We start from the raw sequence: 23,514 nt of genomic DNA, 5'->3' as shown, positions 1-23,514 counted from the left end.
CATCCGTAGGACATCCAAATCGGATATCGGGCTGTCCGGAGGATATAAAAAAGATGTACTCAACATCCGACCCGGACATCCGACGGACTGCCTTGTGTTATGTGGGATCCAGTAACAAAGAAGCAGGCAGAGTGTTGCAGAATAATTTGCCATAGACATATTGGTGTCCAGATAAAGGTGGGTAAGTCCTTTAAGTAATGCAGCATCAGGGTTAGTGTAATGGTGATGTATGCAAGTATATGAATCTTACCTGAAAATTACATCCCGCAATTCCTTTGCAGTAGCATCGATGAAGACTGAAACTTCTTTCAGACCTACTCCAAGATTGCTCAACTGCACGTAGTCCTTGCCAGTTGGAATTTTCTTCGTGTTGTGGTATGGAAGGTAACAAAAATTGCGTTTGATGATTCTCCTGTTTTTGCTAATTTTTTCTAAGATTATCATATTCTGTTAAGAAAAAAAGAAAGAATATACACAAGCAGGTTATTTCAAACTACCACATAGTCATTGGAGGGCCAGTCTAGTTTTGTGATTCAGACTAGTTGTTACTTCTATTAGTGCTGTATAGGGCTTTTCGAATCTTTTTGTTACCCTTTCCAGATCGCGCAACGCAGCAATCGATGGAATATTTCGTCTGCTACGGCAATTTATTTTTCCGTTAGAACATGTGGTTTTGTTATCATTTTCATATGTTTATTGGACTAGTCGATATTTCAAGTTTATTCAAGCTTATATTCAAAGAACGTAGAAAGCATGGTATAATAGGTTGAGAAGGTACTTCCACTCTGAGAGGAGTCTCCTACCCCGATGTGGCCCCGATTTCAGAACGTATGGTGGCGATAGTTGCCAGATTAGGCCGACTTTACATGGGAAAGATAGGGAATATCAGAGTAATAGAGACTATGGTGACGTCGCCCTGTGGAAATTCTCCATAAGGCTAAGTCCTAGGTTTTTCCAGATTTTTTCAATTGTTTGGCCAGAGGCGGTTCAATTGTTTGGCGGACGTTACACCCTTAAACGCAGCGCCGCCACGCGTAGCCTTCAGTCAACATAAGCAAAAATATCATTCTTCATTCCTTTCACGATTTCCACCCCATGGCTGGTAAAATTCAAGGGAATGTCTCTTTCAAATCCGTTGAAATGTAAATCAAAAAGTTGCTTCTTTTGTGGTGTCAATTATCAGGATGAAAACAAAAGAATTGGTATTTTTGGTGTACCAAAGAAAAAGTTTTCTATTTGGCAATTAATCATTCCAGAGCTGAAGAAAACATCGTACCTGTGTGAAAAGCATTTTGATCAGTCAGATGTTTTAAAAGGATTTACAGATGGCACAGTGTATCATCCCTATGAAAGATGGAGATTAAGTATTTCTGCCTTTCCTAAACATTTCTTGGGTATAATCAATATTATTGTGCTGTAAAACTTGTAGTAAGTTCTAACGTTACTTGAAACAGGTATAAATGAAGCTTCTTCCAAAGCAGTCAAACGTACTCCTCTGAAACAACTGTTTTCAGTCAACACACAACAGAAGAAACGTGATGGCATACAAGCAAAAATTTCTAGTGTTCATTCTACGTCCAACAATCACCAAAACCTACCATCACCTCTGGGTAATGGAGCAAACAGACACAAATCATTAAGAAGAACTGTTGGTACCGAGAATACACCACCTAACCAACATAACAAAAAATTGAAACTTATAAGTAAGTTGTTATATATTTCAATCAGTTTTTAGTAACTAAATTTGTATTTTTCAAATTAAATGTCATTGCAGGCCACCAAGCACCTAGTCGTGTTTCTAAAAGCAATACTCCATTTCAATCGGTTGCTTTACCCACCCTACAACATCCAGAAACAGAAATCATTGGTGGTAGTGAGCTAATGGAGACCGATGAGCCTTTTAATTTGCCAATTGATACTGTAACCACAGTAGAAGAAGACACTGTCAGTTGTGATACTACTACTACATCTAAATCGGTTGATTCACCCACCCTACAACATCCAGAAACAGAAATCATTGGTGGTAGTGAGCTAATGGAGACTGGTGAGCATTTTAATCTGCCAATTGAGGCTGAAACCACAGTAGAAGAAGAAACTGTCAGTTGTGATACTAGTACTACATCTAAATCGGTTGCTCTACCGCCACAACAAGATCCAGAAACAGTAATAATTGCTGGCAGGGATCTAATGGAGACTGGTGAGAATTTAAATTTGCCCATTGACATTTTAACCACATTAGAAGAAGAAGATTCTGTCAGTAGTGATAGTACTAGTACTACTTCTCCTCCACATCAATATCGTGATTCACAACTCAATGGTGACAGTGATCATACAGAAACGGTTGAGTCTTTTGAGTTGTTCAATGACAGAGAAACCACAGTAGAAGAAGACACTGCTAGTTGTGAAACTACTACTGCATTTGAATCGGTTGCTTCACCAACCCTACAACATCCAGAAACAGAAATCATTGGTGGCATTGATCTGATGGAGACTGGTGAGCCTTTTAAGTTTCTCATTGAGACTGAAACCACACGAGACACTGCTAGTTGTAATAGGCCTACTACTACTCCATTTCAATTGGTTGCTTCACCGCCACAACAAGATCCAGAAACAGAAATAATTACCTACAAAACAACAAACCTTCAAGCTGTCCAAGGTATACATATTTTTTTGGTATTCTTAAAAAATTGTTGTTTAATGCCTGTTTTAATTTTCCATAGCATTATTCGTTAGTCTTCCTGTTCCTCATTCCAATGAATTGTTGTCTCTACCACCAGAAGCCACAGAAACTACTCACAGCTCAGATGTAACTACAGCAAATGAAACTACGGATGCAGAAATAGTTGTTGCCCCAACTGTCAGGGGGAAAAAGCCAAAAAGAGTTTATCGAATAAAGGCACCAACTTACTGCAAATGCCATAAAGAAATAAAGGGGAAGTGTGCACCATGTCAGATAAGGGAACTAAAGATGCTTGTACAGGAAAAGGACAAACAACTGAAGATTGTGAGGAGTTATCAAGTTAAAGCGACAGTTGACTTAGCAAAACTAAAATGTAAATTGAAGGAAAAGGACAAAAAACTGAATACGTCATCGAAACAATTGGCGAGAATGCGTCAGTATGCGGTGGTAAATATATATCTATTATTAAATAATGAGTACATTCAATAGCAAAATATTTACAAACCCTTTACGTCATTCATTAGGATTGCGTAGAAACCATCTCTAAGCTAAAGGATGACGTTGCAACCCTTACCAAAAATCAACTGGACGAGAAAATTAAGCATCTAACTCACGGAGTAAGTTGCCCATTTCTATCTCTATGAAGGAACTGTTTATGAGTAAAAAATGTAAATTATTTGTAATTTAAAATCTTTTACTTTTTGTGAGTTGTTTAGATGAAACATTTTTAATTTTCTACTTTGGAACTTACGGAAATATGGAAAAGCTACAAAATGATAAAATTTTATTTTAATTTTCATAATGACTTATTGACTTCATAATAACTTTCTAATATTTGACTTTTATCCTTTGAAATGTATCGACTTTGATGACCAAACAATAAGACAATTTTTGAAACAGTTGCATGCGTCAATTTATTTATCGTCAATTATTATTATTTATCGTCAATTTATTTATTCAATTTATTTATTTATTTCATTTCATGAAATAAGGAAAAATATTTATAAATCATCAACTATTTGCATTATGGTATAATTTGTAGCATAATTTAAGTGTAACTTTACATTTGAGATTTGTTGCTTTACAGACAGCATGTTGTAATCTTATTTCACGGACTCGCGGGGAAATTTCAGTTTAGTTCTTGGAAAAATCCGCAAGGTGTCACCCTTTTTAAAGGCGTCGGCTCAGACATAGCCTTATGGAGAATTTCCACAGGGCGACGTCACCATAGTCTCTATTACTCTGGGAATATGATCGTATTTTCAATTCTGTTAAGTAGAAAATTACATTTTTACAAAAATTTATTTTTTTTAATTTTTTGAAATATTTTCAGCGACATAGTTCACTTGTTTATGTAACTATATGTTAAATACAATATTTAAAAAAAATTGATATGGGTTCGCTTTGCGGTTTTCCAGCAACAGCTGGTTTGCTAGAGTTCGCGGGGGGTATAAAAAGGATAAAGGGGAAAAAGTTCTGTTAAGCAGAAACCATGGCAACCAAGTAGACAAATGGCTGTCATTAGAAAAAAAAATTGCGTCTAATTTTTTGTAAGTGTTTTTGTTAGTGAAAGACGGTTTTTAAAAAATGCCAAATAAATGCTGTGTCCCAATGTGCACTTATGGTTACGTAAAAAATTGAATTGTCTCCGAAAAAGTTGCGATCTTCAAGACAAAAGACCAAAAAATGCAAAAACAATGGATGAAATATATTCCAAGAAAAAATTATATAGTCACTGCTTTAAGTGGTGGGTTTGCGTCCATCATTTTTCAGACTCTGACATAGACAAAGGGTATTTCTTGAATGTTGCAGGACAAAAAATTTTCAAGGAACACAGGAATTGGAAACTGAAACCGGGGGCAATTTAAAAAAATTTTCCTAGTAAGTATTGTTTACATGTCATTACAGTATCTACTTCAATAAAATATTAAAGTTGTTTTACTCTAGATTGCCCACCCTACATGACAAAAGTCACATACAGCAGAATAAAGAAAAGAAATTGTGATATCGATGAATCTGTTGAGGAACCGGGAAGGAAGGATGCAGTCTACAGATACACCACTTTATGTAGCGACTACATTGACAGATGCTACAATTTCCCTTGGAAATAAGGTAAGTGGAGATGAAGCTCAAGATATGCCTTTAACACCTACTCAGCAGGACATTGATTGGCAAACGGGAATTAGCAAATTGAAATTTCCAAGTAATTTGTCGTATACCAAGGAAAACGACGAATTGAAGAAACTTACCGGGCAGAGGTACTTTTTGTTTTTAGGAAAAAACATTTCAAAACTATTGCATACTAAGTTTATTATTGATGAAATCATAAATTCTTACACACGTTCTCATACAACAGCTAAAATAACTTTGTTCTATTAAATAGGTTGACTTAGGGAACATCACTAAGTCTCCTTGAAATTATGAACATCCTGGACTGGTTTGAGAGATCGATGGAAACTCTGGGTGGGCTGGTGAAGGAAAATAAATTCAATCCCACCATTTGCTGCGATACACACCGGAAGGAACTTGTCGGAAAATTAGTTTTAGAGTATTTAATCATCAGAAATCATTTGGAAACTAAAAAGTGGGTTAAGGAATTCAATCAACAATCAAAGTCAAAATCACTGCGTAAACAAGCCAAAGTGATTTCTTAGTCTCTTTTTCTTTTTTACTTTTACCGTACTGCCATTCTTACTGACTAATCTACAGTTGTAACTAAGAAACAATTGAAGCAATAAAACTTGTTCAAAATGTGTTAAAACCTAGTTGTTTGATTATAATTACCGATATTTCGTCGTTGGGGTTTTCACAAAATAAAAACGAACGTAAATTGAGTAAATGACGGCAAACATAGTTCCTCTGCTTGGTTGCCATGGTTTCTGCTCGTTAACAGAATTTTTCCCCCCTTTATCCTTTTTATACCCCTCGTGAACTCTAGCAAAGCAGTTGTTGCTGGAAAACCGCAAAGCGAACCCATATAAATTTTTTAAAAATATTGTATTTAACATATCGTTATATAAACAAGTGAACTATGTAGCTAAAAATATTGAAAAAAAAATAAATTATTGTAAAAATTTCATTTTCTAAATAACAGAATTGAAAATACGATCATCTCTCCCATCTAAAGTCGGCCTAATCTGGCAACTAGCGCCACCCAACGTCCTGTAATCGGACCCAACCGGGAAGGGCCCAGTGGGGGTAACTTCTCAACCTATTATACCATGGTAGAAAGTGTCATTCTGCAGTTTAAAAAATGAAAAATGTAAAATTATTCAGTTTACCAAAGGAAGGTAAAAGCTGTATGGTTACAGAGAATGGAAATAACTCTAAATAATTTTACTATACACAAATGATGTAGGACGTGGAATCTTTTTCAGTTTGTTTATCATCATTGTTCGCCAGAAATGAGAATTCCTTCCATCAAAAATTGCTAAAATGACAAGTTCCTCCGTTAAATACCAAAGTTGTTTTTTGCAAGACGATAGCGCAGCATCCGCTACTATTTTTTGTGATTCACCATCTTCCCGGTATTGACACATTCCTCCTATGAATTGAAGGTCAACCGTAGGTGCACATCTAGCTGTAAGATTAAATATTTATTGTAGATAAAGGAAAAGATACAAGAAATAATTTTAAAATTTTTTTACCGAGACGGGAGCGCAAAAACGCCATACTATGGAACAACACGTTAATTTTCCTCATCATAGAGCCCGGTTTATGCACATAGCAATTTACGCATTAAAGATGCAAATGCTGTCTGAACGTTTTCAACTGGATCAAAATGAACTTTCTCAAATTAAAACAATCTCGGATTATATTGTGTTGTTCCATAGTATGGCGTTTTTTGTTCAGCCAAGCCAACAAAAAGTTCCATAGTATGGTGTTTTTTGTCTCAGCCAAGCCGAAAATGCCACAGTTTGAGAATACTATTCCTACCTTGATTGACCTCATCGACCAGCGATCATGACTCATTTTCCATCTTCTACGTTGCACAAGCAAAGAAATAGAGTGGATGCAATTTGAATCATCACACTGGGAAAAATTTGAAGACTACAGATTTCTTCGAGACATCATCAATGGAATGGAAGTAGTAAATGACAGCGCGGAGCGCGGAGTTAAGCTGATTACCGACTTCAGAAATGTTGTCCATAATGAAGAACAACAACAGTTTTTACTTCAAGTTGTAGAAAACCATCGTCAACAAGTATCTTTAAATTGGAGAAAAGAACAGTTAGGTTGAATTTCATTTGATTTATCACCGATTGTATCAAAACACCGAAAAAAATAAAAAGACATTGAATTTCACTCACGGGTACCCTCACAAGTTGATATTTAATTTTTTTTCTTCTATGAAGTCATAAGTAAGGTGGTCATCTATTGTTGTTTTGAATAACGCAGTGAAATATGAAACCTAAGTATTTATTTTTAATTTTTTAGTACCAAAAATCGTAGTTTTTGGCACTTTTTGGCGGTTTTTCGCCTACGGGGACCCCTAGACTTATTTTTTTTTTAATGAATAGCACTACGACGTTTTTCTTCAAAAAACACACCCCGATAAAAAAAAAAATTCAAAAAATAAAAAAAAGCCCAAATATGGGACACCCTAATGCACCTGCACCGCACGCGCCAGAACATTCAACCCCTTTTTAGATTAAGATCACAATGCATAAATAACCGTAGATATAGAAATATTTTTACTAATTATTCCCTTAAACCCTAGTTAAGTGACCTGTCCGAACTGTCGCCACAGTTTGGACGGCTTTAAAACAGGACTATTAAACCCTAATTTATACCTCAAACTCACGCTTTCTCCCTTAAATCTCACAACTTTAAACTATAATTCTTTCCACCCCTCCGCGACTCATCCTAGCGGATGGGTACCCTTTAACCTCCCTAAAATTCGACTTAAGTGAGTTGACAGAACTGTCAACTCGAGTCGGGGGTGGCTTTTGCACGGAGCCTTCTCTCCTTATTGTTTTCCTTTTTCGGGTCACGGCCGCATCTTTTCCATATAAAAGGCCGTGACTTTCCTCTCATAGTTCTGTTAGTTCTGTTTAGTTCGTTAGTTTCTTTAGTTCCTCTTGAGTACCTTGCAGCTCCTGCCGAGTTCGGAGACTCAGCTTAAGGTACCAGTCAGTTCAGTTAAGTGAATTCTGTGAATTGGACCCCTTCCTTCACGCGTTACTCAACTGTTCCAAGTGGTATGTCACACCTCTATTTATTTATGTCTGTAGACTAGACTTAGTAGCCAATACACTTGCATTGTGGATCAGCCGTCTGCTTTTTATTTATTTAAACCACTTTTAATTTAATTGTTCCGTAAAGGGAAGAATGAATAATTCGATGATCCCTTTTAACTAGTAACTAGCACCGTAGCTCTTTTTTGGAAATCCTTGATTCAAAAACCAAAGGAAATTAAGTTTTGTTAAAAGAAAAGCTAGAATTTTCGCCTTAATATTTTATTCTTGTTTCTTTTAGTTAAAAAATAAATATGTTCAACGACATTTGAACAACGGTCATATTTCTGGGTAGAAATTGGGGAAAAGTCCGGGTAAATGGGGTGAAAAAACGGTGTAACCGGTTCAACGAACCGGATTTGGAACTGGTTCTCAGAACCTGGTCGAAAACTGGGTCTGGGAACTGGGTCAAAGTTCTTTTTTTTGTCTTGACCCAGTTTAGAGATGTTTACCCATGGGTTGGAAAATGGCTGAACCCGATCCAAAAAACCAAATGACCCTATATCGCCGAAAAAGCTACCGATTGACGCGGGGCAAACCTCTTGTGTGTATTGTCAGTGGCACTCAACTTAAGGCCAGAATGAGTTGGGCGCCGCTCATTTTTCTCCGCTAAACTCATCGCTCAACGTCCGAAATAGGCCCATAACCAGAAAAATAGACCAAAATAACGGCCAGCCCGGGACCGAAGTGGCTGTTGCGCTTTGGTACCATATCGATAGGGTTGCATCCGTGACGCACGGGGGGGATTTCCTTCCCAAGTATACTTTAATTGACCCCATGTGGTATACTTTGAATCAAAATCACCCTCGTGCTTCACGGATGCCATCCTAGCGGTTTAGTACCAAAGCGCAACAGCCACTTCGGAACCACCCTACTAACCCCATTTTTGAGTGATTGAAATCTGTAACTGTCGTTTTAGCCCGTGTGTTTTTAAACGACCGCTAGGTGGCAGTATCAAATGGGCGGAGAGTTGAGTTGAGCGGAACTCGTTTTTTTTGTTTGAGCGCTGCTCAACTCAAAAGGAAAACGAGTTGAGCACCGTTCACAATTTTGAGTTTGAGATCGCTCAAAATTTGAGCGCGCTCACGGCAAGTCTGGGTTCCAGTAGTAAGCCGGGTCTCTGGTAACCCAAGTCCGAGCCCTAGTCTAGACCCCTATTGGTAAACTAAACGGAATAAGTACAGTCTTGGGAAAAAACGTCTTTCACAGATGCTTTTCTCCCTGTCCTTTTACTGTGGTATGTCCAAGCCAGTGTTGCCCCTAGATCATTTCTTTGTAGGTCAAATCTTTTTTCGCTAAAAGAAAAATTTATCTCCGCTCAGATCATTTCGAGAATTATCTGATTTGTGAAAAAAAATTTCCCCCCTGATCTCGGATTATTTTTTGGCCATCTAGCGGTAAATATTGTCCCATTTGAAAAATATTTTTTCTTAAAAAACCAAATTGAAATTAAACTTAGTTAATAAAATAAATTAAAAAAACAGTATGAAGATTAAACATATTTACAAAACTTACAATACGATGTTAACAGCTAAAAAAATTAATAAATGGTTCTTGATTTCCCCCCTAGAGGGAACGATGATTCACCTTATGCTTAGGGCTATCCAAAACGTCTGAGATCAAATCAAAATCAATTTTCTATTATTTGATCCCAGATCAAAATTTTGATCGAGATTTTGATTTCGCATCGAAAAATGAGCGCGATCGGGGCAACTCTGTTCTATGCCGATGTTTCTTCCCCGCACACTGCTTTTTTCCTATTATAGCGCTAATGTACTTAGCTATGTCGCTACTATGTCGCTTAGCGCCGGATGCTAAGAGATGCAAATGTGCGATGTTCATGGACTTTGCCACTCTGGCCGGATGTCAGAGGACTCAAAAGCCCGTCTATGGCCGGCCAGAAGGGCAGTCCAATGTAGTGATTCAGACTAGTTGTTAGTGCTGTTAATGCTGTGTGTGTGTTGTGTAAGCTGTCTGTGACTAAATACACCCCTTAACCCAGTGAATCTGTTACACTATGCTACAAGAAGGCTGAAAGCAATTTTTTTAAGTATCAAGGTAATTCGTAGGCCTTGTATTTGTGAACATGATTGATCATTTTATCAAACAGCATCGCGGAACTTCAATTAGAAAAAAAAATGACGAAGTCAATGAATCTAAAGACATACGTCTATTTCGGCTTAACTTCATGCTCTTGGACCTAGAAAAATTTCATAAAAATGAATCAGTTCAATCGATTGCACGACGTGATGAAAATAAAATTATTAAAAACTACCTTGCGTATATAAATGGCATCTTCTGGGATCCCCGTCTGTGGTTCCCCTTGTTCATACATGTATGAGCTAGCTATAGCTAGAAGGGAACCATCGAAGCTGAATGAGAGAGAAGATATGGACGTTGGGTAACGCCGATATTGGCATAGTCTCTTTTTATTAAAACCATCCTAAACCAATGAAATCTGGTTGAATGAAAGTTGGGTTTCAAAACTAGATATCTTATGAAACTCACCCATATGTTAACATGACCATCAGAACCTCCAGTTGCAAAAGTGTTGAAACCATTATGAAAACTAGACAGCCACTACCTTTAGCACCATTGAGGAAAATTCTTTATTTAATACCATTTACCTGATTGCATTGACCGAGTAGCAGCACTCGATATCTCCTTCTTTCACCCTGTGGCATTTAAATGCATATTTTTTCTTTTGAACTTCTGGACTAGGGTCGAAGTATTCTACTGCTACACGACCTAGAACATGTTTGTTAATATTTCATTAGATGTTCTGTTTGTATATTTATCTTTGGTTTTAGAAATGGACAAAGTTGCTAGAATTTGTAAAGTACAAATTTACCTTCAATACTACTTAGTACAAATCCTTGTCTACTAGGAAAGCATTTGATACACCTTGTCTGGTACTTTAAGCTAGATTCCCGCTTTTGGATAGGGGTACTCAGGTTTCTGAGGTCCCATACTAATGTACGTCTTCCAGCAGTACCAACAACTAATTTTTCTTCATTTAATGCCATGGTGTAAACACTGTCTCCTTGAATGTGAGTTCCAATACATGATTTTGCTCTTGGATCCCACGATTTGATAGAAGCATCCCTATTAATAAAAAAAAACAACACTTAATTCCTCTAACATATAAACACAGCCCTAAATAATTAGTATGACTGCAACACACAAATTTTACCAACTGCCACTAAACACTTGGTTAACAGTTGATGAATATTCAACACATCTGATTGCATCCTGATGGGTTCCCAAAACACTCTCTGAATAAAAGAAAGATTTAGCAGTTAGTTTGAAAACAAAACAGAGAATACATACCTGAATTGTTGGTTAGGTCACACATTTTTAAAACACCATCCAGCCCTCCACTAAGAGAATGTGTTGAGTCCTACATGAGCCTGAAAATGCATTACCTACAGCAGTGAAGGATATTACTGAAGTTACCTGGAAGCATGCATCCAGGACAGCACGTTCGTGATTGTAACGTAATCTTTGGTTATTAGCAAAGCAGTCATACAGCCTTACAGAACCATCCCATGAAGACACTATAAGGTGCGGTGTCGAATTAGGGCAAAATCTAACCGCAGAAATCCTTAAAAGAGTACACATTCCAAGAATAGTTATGATCACAAGTACTTCAGAGGTTTTTATGAAGGTTCTTGTAAATGAAACTTAGGGCCAAAATTGTGTCTAGTTTATTACCCATCTCCAGGTGTAGACTTCAGTTTAATTTCTGATGATTCTGCCATTTATACAAAGAAAATTGGCTATTGGCTGACAAATCTAGACACATTCGCTGTCTTCTCGTCGATGTTTAGCAGGCAGTTACTTGAATTGCCTTAAGGTCCCGCTAAATCCTGAATCGTGTGTAGTTGCAACACAAACTTCAACTGTTAACGGACTATGTTCCGATCTCGCTGTCGTCTAAATCGGACCTTCTAGCGGGAAAAATCGGATCTATGTCCGATCTAGCCATTCGATGCCATTCAACGTTCTTTACCAACCGCCACAAACTTAAAAATTGGCGCATAAATGAAGCAAAATATTATAAATATACATATATATATGTATAATATATAACACGAAACGGGGAAATCAAGGGACAAAGTAGTGTACCCTGGTTTTGTAACCGGTTTTTTCAGGCCCGGAAGCCGACCTAAAGGTATATTGGGTGACAATTTACATTAATTTTAATAAAAACCCACCATTGCTTAGTTAAATCATTAATTTTTTTTTCAATTAAAATAAATTCTATAAATGTAAAAACAATGTATTTGCATCGATAATAAACTAAACAAAATACAAACAATTAAAGTAAATGTTAAAAACAAACACAAAAATAAACAAATGATGCCGGTAGCCGATTGCAATAACACGCATCAAATATTTTTGAATTTCCGTGAACGGACATCTGTCCGTTCAAAAGTTCCCCTACAGGGATCGGCCCCGACCCTAATCAGGGCGCATTTTGCCAATCGGGTTTCAAAATTCAGCGCTCGGGGCGGGGCGTTCTGGGATCGGGGAGAAATTTTTTAAACCCCGATCTCAATCGGGGTTGTATCGGGGTGCCTAATCGGGGATGCAACCCCGATTGCAATCAATCGATCGACGTAAAAACATAATCGATCAAGTTGAAATCGATAATTATGATTAAAATCGGGGAGTTCACCCCGGTTGCCCCGATAAAAACCGACCCAAATTCGTAGTTTGAATTCAGGTGCCATTTTTGCAAATGGCGTCGGGGCAAGTGGGTTAACCTAGATTTTTGCCCAGCCCCGCCCCTGCTGACGAAATGGCAATCCGATTCAGCCCCGATTGCCTTTTCCCGGGGCGGGGCGGTAAACCGATTATGGCTAATCGGGGCCGATCCCTACATAGTAGCTTAGATCGGATATGGATCCGATCTTCGCCGCTAGATAATCCGATCTTTTGACTGGTGGAGATCGGACTATCCGTTCTGGGATAGAGTCTGTTGTCGATTTCGGATGGCTGCACTTTTCTGCACTGGTGGAATTGCCCCGAGAAAAAGCTGTTCGAGTGGTAATCTTAGTTCAATCCACTTTTTCGGTGCATCGAATTTGTACGTTCCAGTGGCACTCCGGCACCGTCCGAGGTCACTCGAAAACTGCACTTTCTTGCCCAACATTTTTAGTCAGTGCAAGCGGTGCAGAGCAATTTCAAGCAGACGAATTTAGAGAGTGTGTTGTTTAGTGATAGGAGCCTTTTGTTCTTTCGTCTGCTACTTCCTCCAGCCGGCGTAAAAAGTGAAAAAGTGTTTGAGTGTAACCTCCAATTTCTGACAACCCGGTGGAGTGCATGACGTCACTTGACCCTTCTCGCTCCGAGCTAGTGTGCACTGGCTACCGCACCGAGTGCAGCCATCCGAAATCGACATGTGTTGCGACAACTATGGGCGCGGGTATGCGCCATTCTTTGTGAGATTTCGCGCATTTAGAGACAAAGGCTACCTAAATTTGCATGATTTTCAAGTAGAAAAACAACGCGCCCCTAGTTGCCGTATGTGTAACTATTTTTCTGACGGGAAAAAATCTGAAAATGACACATAGCCTGCCACGGAAAAATTAATTACTAAAAAGGGATTTAAGTTTAAGCATAACAAGTGGCCGGAAGGAGTAGATTACATATTTGTACACATAAAAAGCCTAGTTAGACTTTTAAAGTATTATATTTGGTATATTTTAAAAAATAATAAAGAAGACACGTAGTGCCATAAGAAAGCACGGCGGAAAAACTCGCGTTCGGATACTTGTGCACTGATATGCCGGCCAGCGCCTACAAGTCATAAAAATTAAAAAAAAAATTGTTTAGACACCTTTATCTATTATTAGGTCACAAAATTATTTTAATTGACTTAGGTGAATTTTTTAACCCTCTTTTTCTCAATCGCACTAAGCGCACTCCGTCATTTGAACCCATGCTAAAATGGTCCGAAAACGCGAAGTGTTCGGATACTTTTGGCACCTACTGTATGTTCCCAAGTAATTATGTTTTCAAAATAAGTTGCACTTGCGTATTTATATTCGTAAGTAAGAATGTTCGTTGCACTTATATGATAAGTAATTAATTTCACATGTAAATATGGCATTAAGAAAAATAAATTTTTTAATTGTTGGTGCAAGAAAAGTTGCTCCTAAGTAAACAAAGAATTAAGTAAATGATGAAATAAGTAATTTTTAATTTTCTTCTTATTTACGAAAAAATTAGATCTTAAGTATTACTGGCAACAAGTATTTTTTTGCTTTCAACAAGTATTTACGCTCGCAAGTATAGGAAGACATAAGTAAATGTACGCATTGGTAATTTTAAACATGTATATTATTGCTCATAGGGAACCGGGTGCAAGTAATTTATTTCACAAGTAAATAAAGTAATTAGCAAAAATACAAATAAATATGTTCGGTGGTAAGTAAGGCTATAGGAATTAAAGCTCACAAGTATATTCATTCTTAAGTACAGTGCCGGTCCAGTTATAGAACCGCCTAGCTATGGAACCGGCTCGGTTTTCGAACCGATTTTTCTTTGCCGTGTTTCAGCGCCACCGTTGGCCGTATTATGAACTATATCGATTTTCTATGGCGGGAATGAATGGAGTTTGCCTTTTAAAACATGCAAAAAAATATTACTGTAATGGGTTTTATCTTTTTAGGCAATGTTGTACATCGGTTCAATGACCCAACTAATAATAATAGGCGTTAAAGTTATTCATACCAAATACAATAATAATAGGCTGTAAAGTTATTCATACCAAATACAATAGAATACAATAGCTTCTTTTATTCATTCTTATCTTCTAGCACCTTGTTCCATTCCAGTCCTTCTACCAACTCTAATTTCTTTTTCCTTCTGGTATGACAACAGTTCTTCTACTTCATCAAACCACTTCCTCTGTGGATGGTCCCCCACCAATGAAGATACACTAGTATCTCACCATTCAAGCCATAGACTATATTACACATATATTAAAAACCTTTTTAAGTTAGTCATAGCAGCGGTTCGAACACGGGACTCTAGATCCATAGCGAACAGCTTTACCACTCTGCTATGTGCCCTTACGCTCAAAGACCATCAAAGTTTGAGGGATGAAAGAACCGACGATAGGTGACACTAAGATCGGGTGCTTGGTTATAGAACCATTCAGTTATAGAACCGTGCACAGGCCGGTTCTATAACTGGACCAGCACTGTATTAATGATTATTTTTAAATCAATATTATTTATAATTTTTGCAATAAGTAATAAGTGCCTTAAGTATTTAGCAGCTACGCACTTGTATATAGGGCTGTTCGCAACTCCATCTCGTTCAGGGACCTGAACCCTGTCAGGCAAAACATGACGACAACTCCTGGTAGGGTTCAGGTCCCTGGCCTCAATTTGCAGCAAGAGATAGTAGTCCGGTCGGGCTAGGTTTTAACCCCAAACAAATTGTAATAAGTTGTTTTTTACATGAGCTGTGTTTATATCCCTTTGATCTATGCCCTGTTAAAAAGCTCCCGAAAAATATTAATATTTAGTGTACTTATTTTAATTTTTAAAATATGCGTGTTTTTGTGATTCGATTAAAACTATTAAAATACAAGAAAATAGAAATTTGAAAAAATGAACTTTGTTAGTTATTCCCTCATTTATATTCAGGCTAAATTTTGTTTTCATAACCTTAAAAGTGTGAAATTCACAGCCACTTTTAGCTGGTCACCTCCTTTTTTTTTCCCTTAAAAACGCGTCCGTGTTTTACACGGCTCTTATGTAAAAATCATGACAACGAAAATCGTTGCCGATAGTGAACTAGAGTTCGCTCCTCATCCGTTAAGGTCTCATTTTAATCGGCGGTTTATCCTTTACCACCCCAATAAATGATTTCCGGGAGCTAGTTTTACTTTTCAAGTTATTTCATGAAATATAAACCCAATTTTCCCCAAATTTTCTTACTACACGTTCTAGTTTCCACCACACCCGCAGTGAACGCTGTGGCGTTCTGTTATATTGTTTACATGTATCCAACAGTGGCCATCCAGTGGCGGAAACTAGAACGTGTAGTAAGAAAATTTGGGGAAAATTGGGTTTATATTTCATGAAATAACTTGAAAAGTAAAACTAGCTCCCGGAAATCATTTATTGGGGTGGTAAAGGATAAACCGCCGATTAAAATGAGACCTTAACGGATGAGGAGCGAACTATAGTTCACTATCGGCAACGATTTCTGTTGTCATGATTTTTACATAAGAGACGTTTTAGTAGGGGAAAAGAAGGAGGTGACCAGCTAAAAGTGGCTGTGAATTTCACACTTTTAAGGTTATGTAAACAAAATTTAGCCTGAATGTAAATGAGGGAATAACTAACAAAGTTCATTTTTTCAAATTTCTATTTTCTTGTATTTTAATAGTTTTAATCGAATCACAAAAACACGCATATTTTAAAAACTAAAATAAGTACACTAAATATTAATATTTTTCGGGAGCTTTTTAACAGGGCATAGATCAAAGGGATATAAACACAGCTCATGTAAAAAACCACTTATTACAATTTGTTTGGGGTTCAACATACACTTTTTGCTAGCCCGACCGGACTATAGGCTGCTCAATTTGTTATAAAGCGCAACTTCTACACGAAACCCCGAGCCGTTATTTTTTTTGTTTTGTGTTTGTTATTATTTATGTTTATTGTTTATTTTTCTTTCTGTTTCCTTTCCGTAATACAATGCCTTTTAACTTTATAATTTTGTTTTTATTTATTAGAATATTAATTAATTTAGCAATGGTATAATTTCATTAAAATTATTGTAATAATTTTGAATTTCAACTCATGGGCATTCGGGTAGTGAAACCTGTTTCAAAACCCGATATCATTACTGTGTACCCTATAGAGCAGTAAAACATCCTGCGTTGCGCGTTTTCCACAAATGCGAAAATCTCATTTGTGTCCAAGTTGGTCTGCTGCGGCTGCAGCGTCTTATGGAGAAACCATCTTCTTCACGTTAAAAATTAAGTTTTCATAAATATAATTTAGATTTCCCCCTTTTCTTCCTAGCAGTGGTTACCCTATTCATCTTTTCATTTCCTAATTTTTTTTCTAGCTCCAGTTCTATCTACTTTATTTTTATTTAATTTTTGTTTGTAAGTTGCTCGTCTCTTTTAGCCGAAGAATTTCGTTTGCTGTCAGTAGGGCTCGGCCCCGATTACATTCTAATCGGGGACACCGCTAAGCTTCCCCGATTAAAATGAATCGGGGAAGTTCGGTGCGGGGATTTCTTTTTTCGGTGCGGAACGGTGCTATAATCGGTGCTGCACCGATAGCACCGCTACAGCAATAGGGGATTAGTCTTACCAGTGACCTTGAGTTCTGATAGGCCAACGAGAATCACGTGACTTGGGTCACATTTTTTTCTTGTTGGCCGTAGGGCAACTGCCAATTTAGATCACTATTCATTGATAATCGGGGAAGGCACCGATCACCGATATCACCGCACCGAGCACCGAAATCTCTTCCCCGATTAAGATTATCACCGCACCGGATCGACTAAAAAGCTCCCCGATTAGCGCGGGGCCGAGCGCTAGCTGCCAGAAATTCGTCTGCTACAAGGGGATGAACAACAAACCATTCACAAACAATAGCTAAATAAAAACAAACCAGATAGAACTAGGGCTAGAAAAACAAATTGGGAAATGAAAAATGAATAGGGTACCTACTGCTAGGAAGAAAAGGGGGAAAATCTTAATTATATTTATGAAAACTTATTTTTTAACATGAAGAAGTTGGTTTCTCCATAAGACGCTGCAGCCGCAGCAGACCAACTTGGACACAAATGAGATTTTCGCATTTGTGGAGAACGTGCAACGTAGGATGTTTTACTGCTCTATTACGCGAAAAATTGCTCGCTAACCAATGGACAATGTGGTAATCGACTCCTATCGACTAGTCGATGCTTTCGGCTTCGAATCGATTTATTATTAATTTTAATTTTAATAACTCCAAATTCTGTTTATGAGAACTAAATCAATGAATATAACGTAAATTTTATTTCCTTGTATAAATGGTTGATTGATAAATTAATTAAAAAGATTAATTAAATGATAACCTAGCCCTAAGTTTCATATACCTTTGTAAAAACCGCGTAAAAAATGGCCGCCGTCATGCTCGTCGAGGATTGGTCAATAGACATTTACAAATTAAACATGAAAAGCACGTTATAAAATCTTTTTTTTCGCATCAAAGCATTCTTCGTGAAACAAGGATCACGAAAATATAAATATTTACTATGTTTATTAGTGTTAAATGGGCAAACGAAGAGCCCAAAGTCTCCGTGTGTAAGCTTGTCTCCCCCCCCTCTAATAATGTAAAAAATTTTATAGTTAATAACTCCTTTGATGCTTGATGCCTGTAAACTAGTGTTGGGGATACCGATACCGATACAGCGATGTATCTATAATTTTATATATTCGATATCGATACGATCCGATTCCGATGTATCTGAATATCGGATCAGAGCCATCTAGCGGTCGAAATAAAAACTCGATAAGCGGCAATATATAGTATAATAGATATACTTACTACTATGATGAATCCTCCTCTTCTTCCTAAAGTACAGATATTTTTAACAAAACAGCCTTGCAGAAATATTACATGTCCATTCCCTCGAAAATCTTGAGACTTGAACCATCGACTCCCGGAGTACTATCCGGTACTATACCACTGTGCCACCATTACATATTTAAAAAGTGGGAAGTAGGGACCGGATGATGTTAAATATATCGATACGTATCGATACGAGGAGCAAATGGAAAATATAAAAAACAAACAAAATCAAAATTAAACCCATCTTCAGATTTGAACCCTAAATGTACATGTTTCGAGTTGCAGATCTAGCCAATAGACCATTTTCACGTTGCGAAAAGCCATATTCATGTAGTCCGGCAACCCTGCAAGCCGCCATTTGTAGTCTTACTTAGCCTTGTTTAGGTAGATTTAACATAGGCTAACGACTTTGAGGACTGATTTCTCCCATTAATTTTGCTACCAGGAGCAAAATTATTGTGGCAAGTTGTACGTCAGGATATTGCCAACATTTCAAGTGCCAAATTTTCAAGAATTCGCTACAACTAGTACTTCAAATCGTACTTACATTGAAGGGTGTAATGGTCCGAAACTGTGTTGTCCGTGGCTGTCACTCAAAACATGCCAGTGATGTTCGGCTATTTTCAATCCCACTTTCTTATGACAATAGAAACCCGGATGATTTTAATATTCTTAGTGAAAGAAGGTCGTTGTGGCTAAGTAGATTACACATTCATGAGGGAGACCTCAAAAAGAAGTCATTTGTGTGTCATAAACATTTTGTTTCGGGTAATTATTATTTATAACTTATCATTTACAATTAAGAAAGAAAACTATATACTATGTTTGTAGGTAAACCATCATATTATCGTGATGTTGACAATGTTGATTGGGCACCAACACTTAACCTTGACAACAACTACTCTACTCGATATCAAAGAAGGAAGAGATACAACATCAACAGAGGTATCACCATTTTCATTAATATATACAGTTTACAGTTACAGTATTAATTAAAATTGTATAGATAAATTGTGTAATGTAATGGACCACAACATTACTGACACTTCTGAAGTTGTTGCTGAATCTGATCACAGTCAACTCATGGAATCAAATGAAAATGATGGCCCTCTAGATTTGTCAGTTGGCTTGAAACATATAGCAGACATCGAGCAAGAGTCATTTGCACTTCCACTTATCCTTCCAGAATTAACACCAAATTCAGAAAATCCTACAACAGAAACTGAGTCAGTAGAAGTCAGTGCACTTAAAGAAGAAATCATCAATCTTCAATCACAGTTGGCTACATTGAATAAGGATTACATCGCCTTAAAGCAAGAGTTCCACATGTACACACAACGTCCGATAACATCCAATTTCTTCGCCAAGTGCCAAAATAGCGACAAGTGGATGCAAGTGTACACTAGTCTCACTACCGCAAAATCCTTTGAAATAATCTACAACGCAGTGTCTTCAGCCATTCCAGAAAACAACAATTATTCATTGTGTAAGAGACAACAACTATTCCTAGCACTAGTTAGATTAAGTCATAACTTAAGTGAGATGGATTTAGCATTCCGCTTTAATGTAAGCTCTGCTACAGTTTGTCGTTATTTTCACTCTTGGATAGATGCTATATACCTTAAATTGCGTAATTATGTTATCATTTGGCCAACTCTTGATGAGTTGAATGTAGCGATGCAAATGTGCTTTCGCAGGAGTTACCCAAGAACGGTGTCTATTATGGATTGTTTTGAGACCCAGATTCAAATACCTCATAACAGGAACGACCAAGCAGCAACCTATTCTACTTACAAGAGCAGAAATACGGTTAAGTACTTGATTTCAACTACCCCCCATGGAACAGTCAATTTTATTTCAAAAGGATATACTGGAAGAAAATCCGATCAATTTGTGGTTAGACATAGTGGTTACAAAGAGAATCTTAAAGAGGGTGATGGAGTATTAGCAGATAAGGGATTTGATGTTGCAGAAGAGATAGGATTGATGGGAGCAACGTTAACAACTCCAGCGTTCAAATCGTCTGACCAATTAACACAAAAGGAAACGGAAGTTTCAAGGGGGGTTTCTAATGTAAGGATTCATATTGAACGGGAAATAGGATCTATCAGGATGAGGTTTGACATAATGTGTGGTCCAGTTGTCATGTCCAACCTGTATAATTTTGAGGAAAGTGTATGTTTGTATGACAAAATAGTTGCAGTGTGCTGTATCATAAATAATTTAAATCCAAGTCTAATCTTTATCTAGTTTAATCTAGATAGAGCAGTAAAACATCCTGCGTTGCGCGTTTTCCACAAATGCGAAAATCTCATTTGTGTCCAAGTTGGTCTGCTGCGGCTGCAGCGTCTTATGGAGAAACCATCTTCTTCACTTTAAAAATTAAGTTTTTATAACTATAATTTAGATTTCCCCCTTTTCTTCCTAGCAGTGGGTACCCTATTCATCTTTTCATTTCCCAATATTTTTTTCTAGCTCCAGTTCTATCTACTTTATTTTTATTTTATTTTTGTTTGTAAGTTGCTCGTCTCTTTTAGCCGAAGAATTTCGTTTGCTGCCAGAAATTCGTCTGCTACAAGGGGATGAACAACAAACCATTCACAAACAATAGCTAAATAAAAATAAACCAGATAGAACTAGGGCTAGAAAAAAAATTGGGAAATGAAAAAATGAATAGGGTACCCTCTGCTAGGAAGAAAAGGGGGGAAATCTTAATTATATTTATGAAAACTTATTTTTTAACATGAAGAAGTTGGTTTCTCCATAAGACGCTGCAGCCGCAGCAGACCAACTTGGACACAAATGAGATTTTCGCATTTGTGGAGAATGTGCAACGTAGGATGTTTTACTGCTCTATTTGACTGGTTTTGTGCAATACATTATAGTTATATTTATTTTTCTTCACTTGCCTACCCTTTTTTAAGTTAAGGCTGAGCCATATCTTTTAAAGTGGGTATTTTGAACGAAAGAAAACCGCTTGAAAAGCACCTACCCGAGTAATGACCGATCAGCTATTTTTCAGGTAGGTAGGTCGGTGCGGTTTAACGTGTCTCGGGTAATCCCTCTATCCCAGTACACAAAATTAAAATAGCTTCATTGGTAAAAATATAAGGTCTAAATAAAAAAATTTTACAGTAATGGATAGCCGATGATGGGGGCTATACACTTCCGTTAAATTTTTGCTTAAAAAATACCTAACCGAGTAGTAAACCCATTAGAAATTTTTGTCGGTGTGGTTTGACGGAACGTGAAACTAAATGAATTATAATCGGTAAACTATAAGCTCTATATTTGAAAAAAAAAATTACAGGAATGGATAGCTCTTGATAAGATCTATCAATTTGTGCAAAATTATCACATTAAAATTTTTTACTAGGGTAGTAAACCGATTTACAATTTTATGTTTAGGTCGGTGCGGTTTCACGGGTATCGGGTAACCCCCACTTCCCTGATATATATAAAACTCAAATAATTTTTTCCGGAAAAACTATAAGTCCAAATTTCAAAAATTTTACAGATATCGATAGCCCTCATCAAGATCTATCTATTTCTATAAAAAATTTTGAACAAAGGTTCATAGGAAAAAAAAATTGAAAAAGGATTATATTTTTTACTTTTGTCAATAGGGTCGAGTATATCTATAGAGCGCAAAAACTATAAAAAAACGTCTTGTCCCAAGTTCTTTGTTTATGAATAATTTTTCATAATTTTTACAGAAATGGATAGCTTTTGATGAGGGCTATCGATATCTGTAAAATTTATTTGATTTGGACTTATAGTTTTTTTTCATGGGTTCTATGACTCTGCCCTATACTTGCGAATGCGACATGTTTGCGAACGTAAATACTTATTGAAAACAAAAAAAATACTTGTTGCCAGTAATACTTAAGATCAGATTTTTTAGTAAATAAGAACAAAAACAAAAATTACTTATTTCAACACTTACTTAATTCTTTTGTAATAGACCGCAGCAACTCCTCCCAGCAACAGCAGCCCCACCCAGCAAGAAGGTCGTCACGAATGCAACCTTCCCTGCGGATAATAGTTTATGATAAAAGTAAAAGTTATTGTAAACCCCTCCCTTCTTAACCTTCAATCTTGTGGTATATAAGTGCATGGTTGTATCGTCTTGAGTAGAGTTAGTTTACTGGCAAATACACAGTCTAGAAACTATTACACTTTGTTTACTTAGGAGCAACTTTCCTTGCACCAACAATTAAAAGATTTATTTTTCTTAATGCCAAATTTACATGTGAAATTAATTACTTATCATAAGTGCAATGAACATTTTTACTTACGATTATAAATACGCAAGTACAACTTATTTTGAAACCATAATTACTTGGGAACATATATACAAGTGCGTAGCTGCTAAATACTTCAGGCACTTATTACTTATTGCCAAAATAGTAAATAACATTGATTTAAATATCATAATTAATACTTAAGAACAAATATATTTGTAAGCTTTAATTTCTGTCGCCTTACTTACCATCGAACACATTTATTTATATTTTTGCTAATTACTTTATTTACTTGTGAAATAAATTACTTGTACCCGGTTCCCTAAATGTACTTATGAGTAATAATACACATGTTTAAAATTACCAATGCGTACATTTAAGTAAGTTTTCCTATAGACCAAGATCGGATGCTGAGTTGCCAAGACTGAATTCCGACCTGGGGTATTTTTCCTCTCGGGCCCTATAGGAGGGAAATGAAAAATGATATATTTAATTAAGTTGTAGTTAGTTTTATTACAAAATCTTTTGGAATCGTGTACTATACCTCTGTGCTGATATAATACAAAATATTTTATCTCCAAAAAAGCTGTTATTTTTCCAGGAACTTTTTTGAAAGGTACTTGTTTACAATGTACCGTAGCAGACGTAAAGAAATTGACTGTGACTAGTGACTGTAGTGTCAAACTGTTTTCGTTTTTTATGTCATGAGTAGTGTAGTTTGTGATGTAAGTAATGAGTTATTTGACACAATT

General features: G+C 36.8%; 3 protein-coding genes and 1 long non-coding RNA gene across 6 annotated transcripts; 3 read left to right on the top strand and 1 right to left on the bottom strand.

Annotated features, from left to right (window-relative positions):
* Positions 1-1,053: 1,053 nt before the first annotated feature.
* On the top strand, positions 1,054-3,544 carry LOC116935680 (mucin-3A). 3 transcript variants are annotated; one of them, XM_032942960.2, is made up of 6 exons: positions 1,054-1,394; positions 1,455-1,703; positions 1,775-2,656; positions 2,721-3,127; positions 3,205-3,297; positions 3,389-3,450. In XM_032942960.2, the coding sequence occupies exons 1-6, from the start codon at positions 1,118-1,120 to the stop codon at positions 3,398-3,400; spliced, it is 1,920 nt and encodes a 639-aa protein (XP_032798851.1). In that variant the 5' UTR covers positions 1,054-1,117; the 3' UTR covers positions 3,401-3,450. The 3 variants fall into 3 exon arrangements, with proteins under 3 accessions (XP_032798851.1, XP_032798850.1, XP_032798849.1); XM_032942959.2 differs by having other exon boundaries at positions 1,055-1,394; positions 3,397-3,544; XM_032942958.2 differs by lacking the exon at positions 3,389-3,450 and having other exon boundaries at positions 1,055-1,394; positions 3,205-3,361.
* Positions 3,545-4,194: 650 nt separating this feature from the next.
* LOC116935678 lies at positions 4,195-5,469 on the top strand. The gene is made up of 3 exons (XR_006641455.1): positions 4,195-4,561; positions 4,628-4,938; positions 5,064-5,469. It is a non-coding gene; the product is annotated as an uncharacterized LOC116935678 (long non-coding RNA).
* A 4,507-nt stretch (positions 5,470-9,976) lies between these two features.
* LOC116935671 (mitotic checkpoint protein BUB3) lies at positions 9,977-11,876 on the bottom strand. Its single transcript, XM_032942952.2, has 9 exons — positions 11,632-11,876; positions 11,374-11,521; positions 11,248-11,317; positions 11,111-11,192; positions 10,769-11,022; positions 10,545-10,665; positions 10,426-10,486; positions 10,193-10,360; positions 9,977-10,117 (listed from the first exon to the last, which is right to left on the bottom strand). Exons 1-9 carry the CDS (start codon positions 11,676-11,678, stop codon positions 10,088-10,090), a joined length of 981 nt encoding a protein of 326 aa, XP_032798843.1. The 5' UTR covers positions 11,679-11,876; the 3' UTR covers positions 9,977-10,087.
* A 7,065-nt stretch (positions 11,877-18,941) lies between these two features.
* LOC116935005 lies at positions 18,942-20,783 on the top strand. The gene is made up of 3 exons (XM_045181025.1): positions 18,942-19,286; positions 19,350-19,463; positions 19,525-20,783. Exons 1-3 carry the CDS (start codon positions 19,079-19,081, stop codon positions 20,766-20,768), a joined length of 1,566 nt encoding a protein of 521 aa, XP_045036960.1. The 5' UTR covers positions 18,942-19,078; the 3' UTR covers positions 20,769-20,783.
* The last annotated feature ends 2,731 nt before the right edge of the window (positions 20,784-23,514 follow it).

The sequence above is a fragment of the Daphnia magna genome, unplaced genomic scaffold (assembly GCF_020631705.1).
Source record: "Daphnia magna isolate NIES unplaced genomic scaffold, ASM2063170v1.1 Dm_contigs103, whole genome shotgun sequence".
In the NCBI taxonomy this organism is placed as follows: domain Eukaryota; kingdom Metazoa; phylum Arthropoda; class Branchiopoda; order Diplostraca; family Daphniidae; genus Daphnia; species Daphnia magna.
The sequence above is the reverse complement of the archived record's forward strand: the minus strand, read 5'-3'. Positions and strand labels throughout refer to the sequence as shown.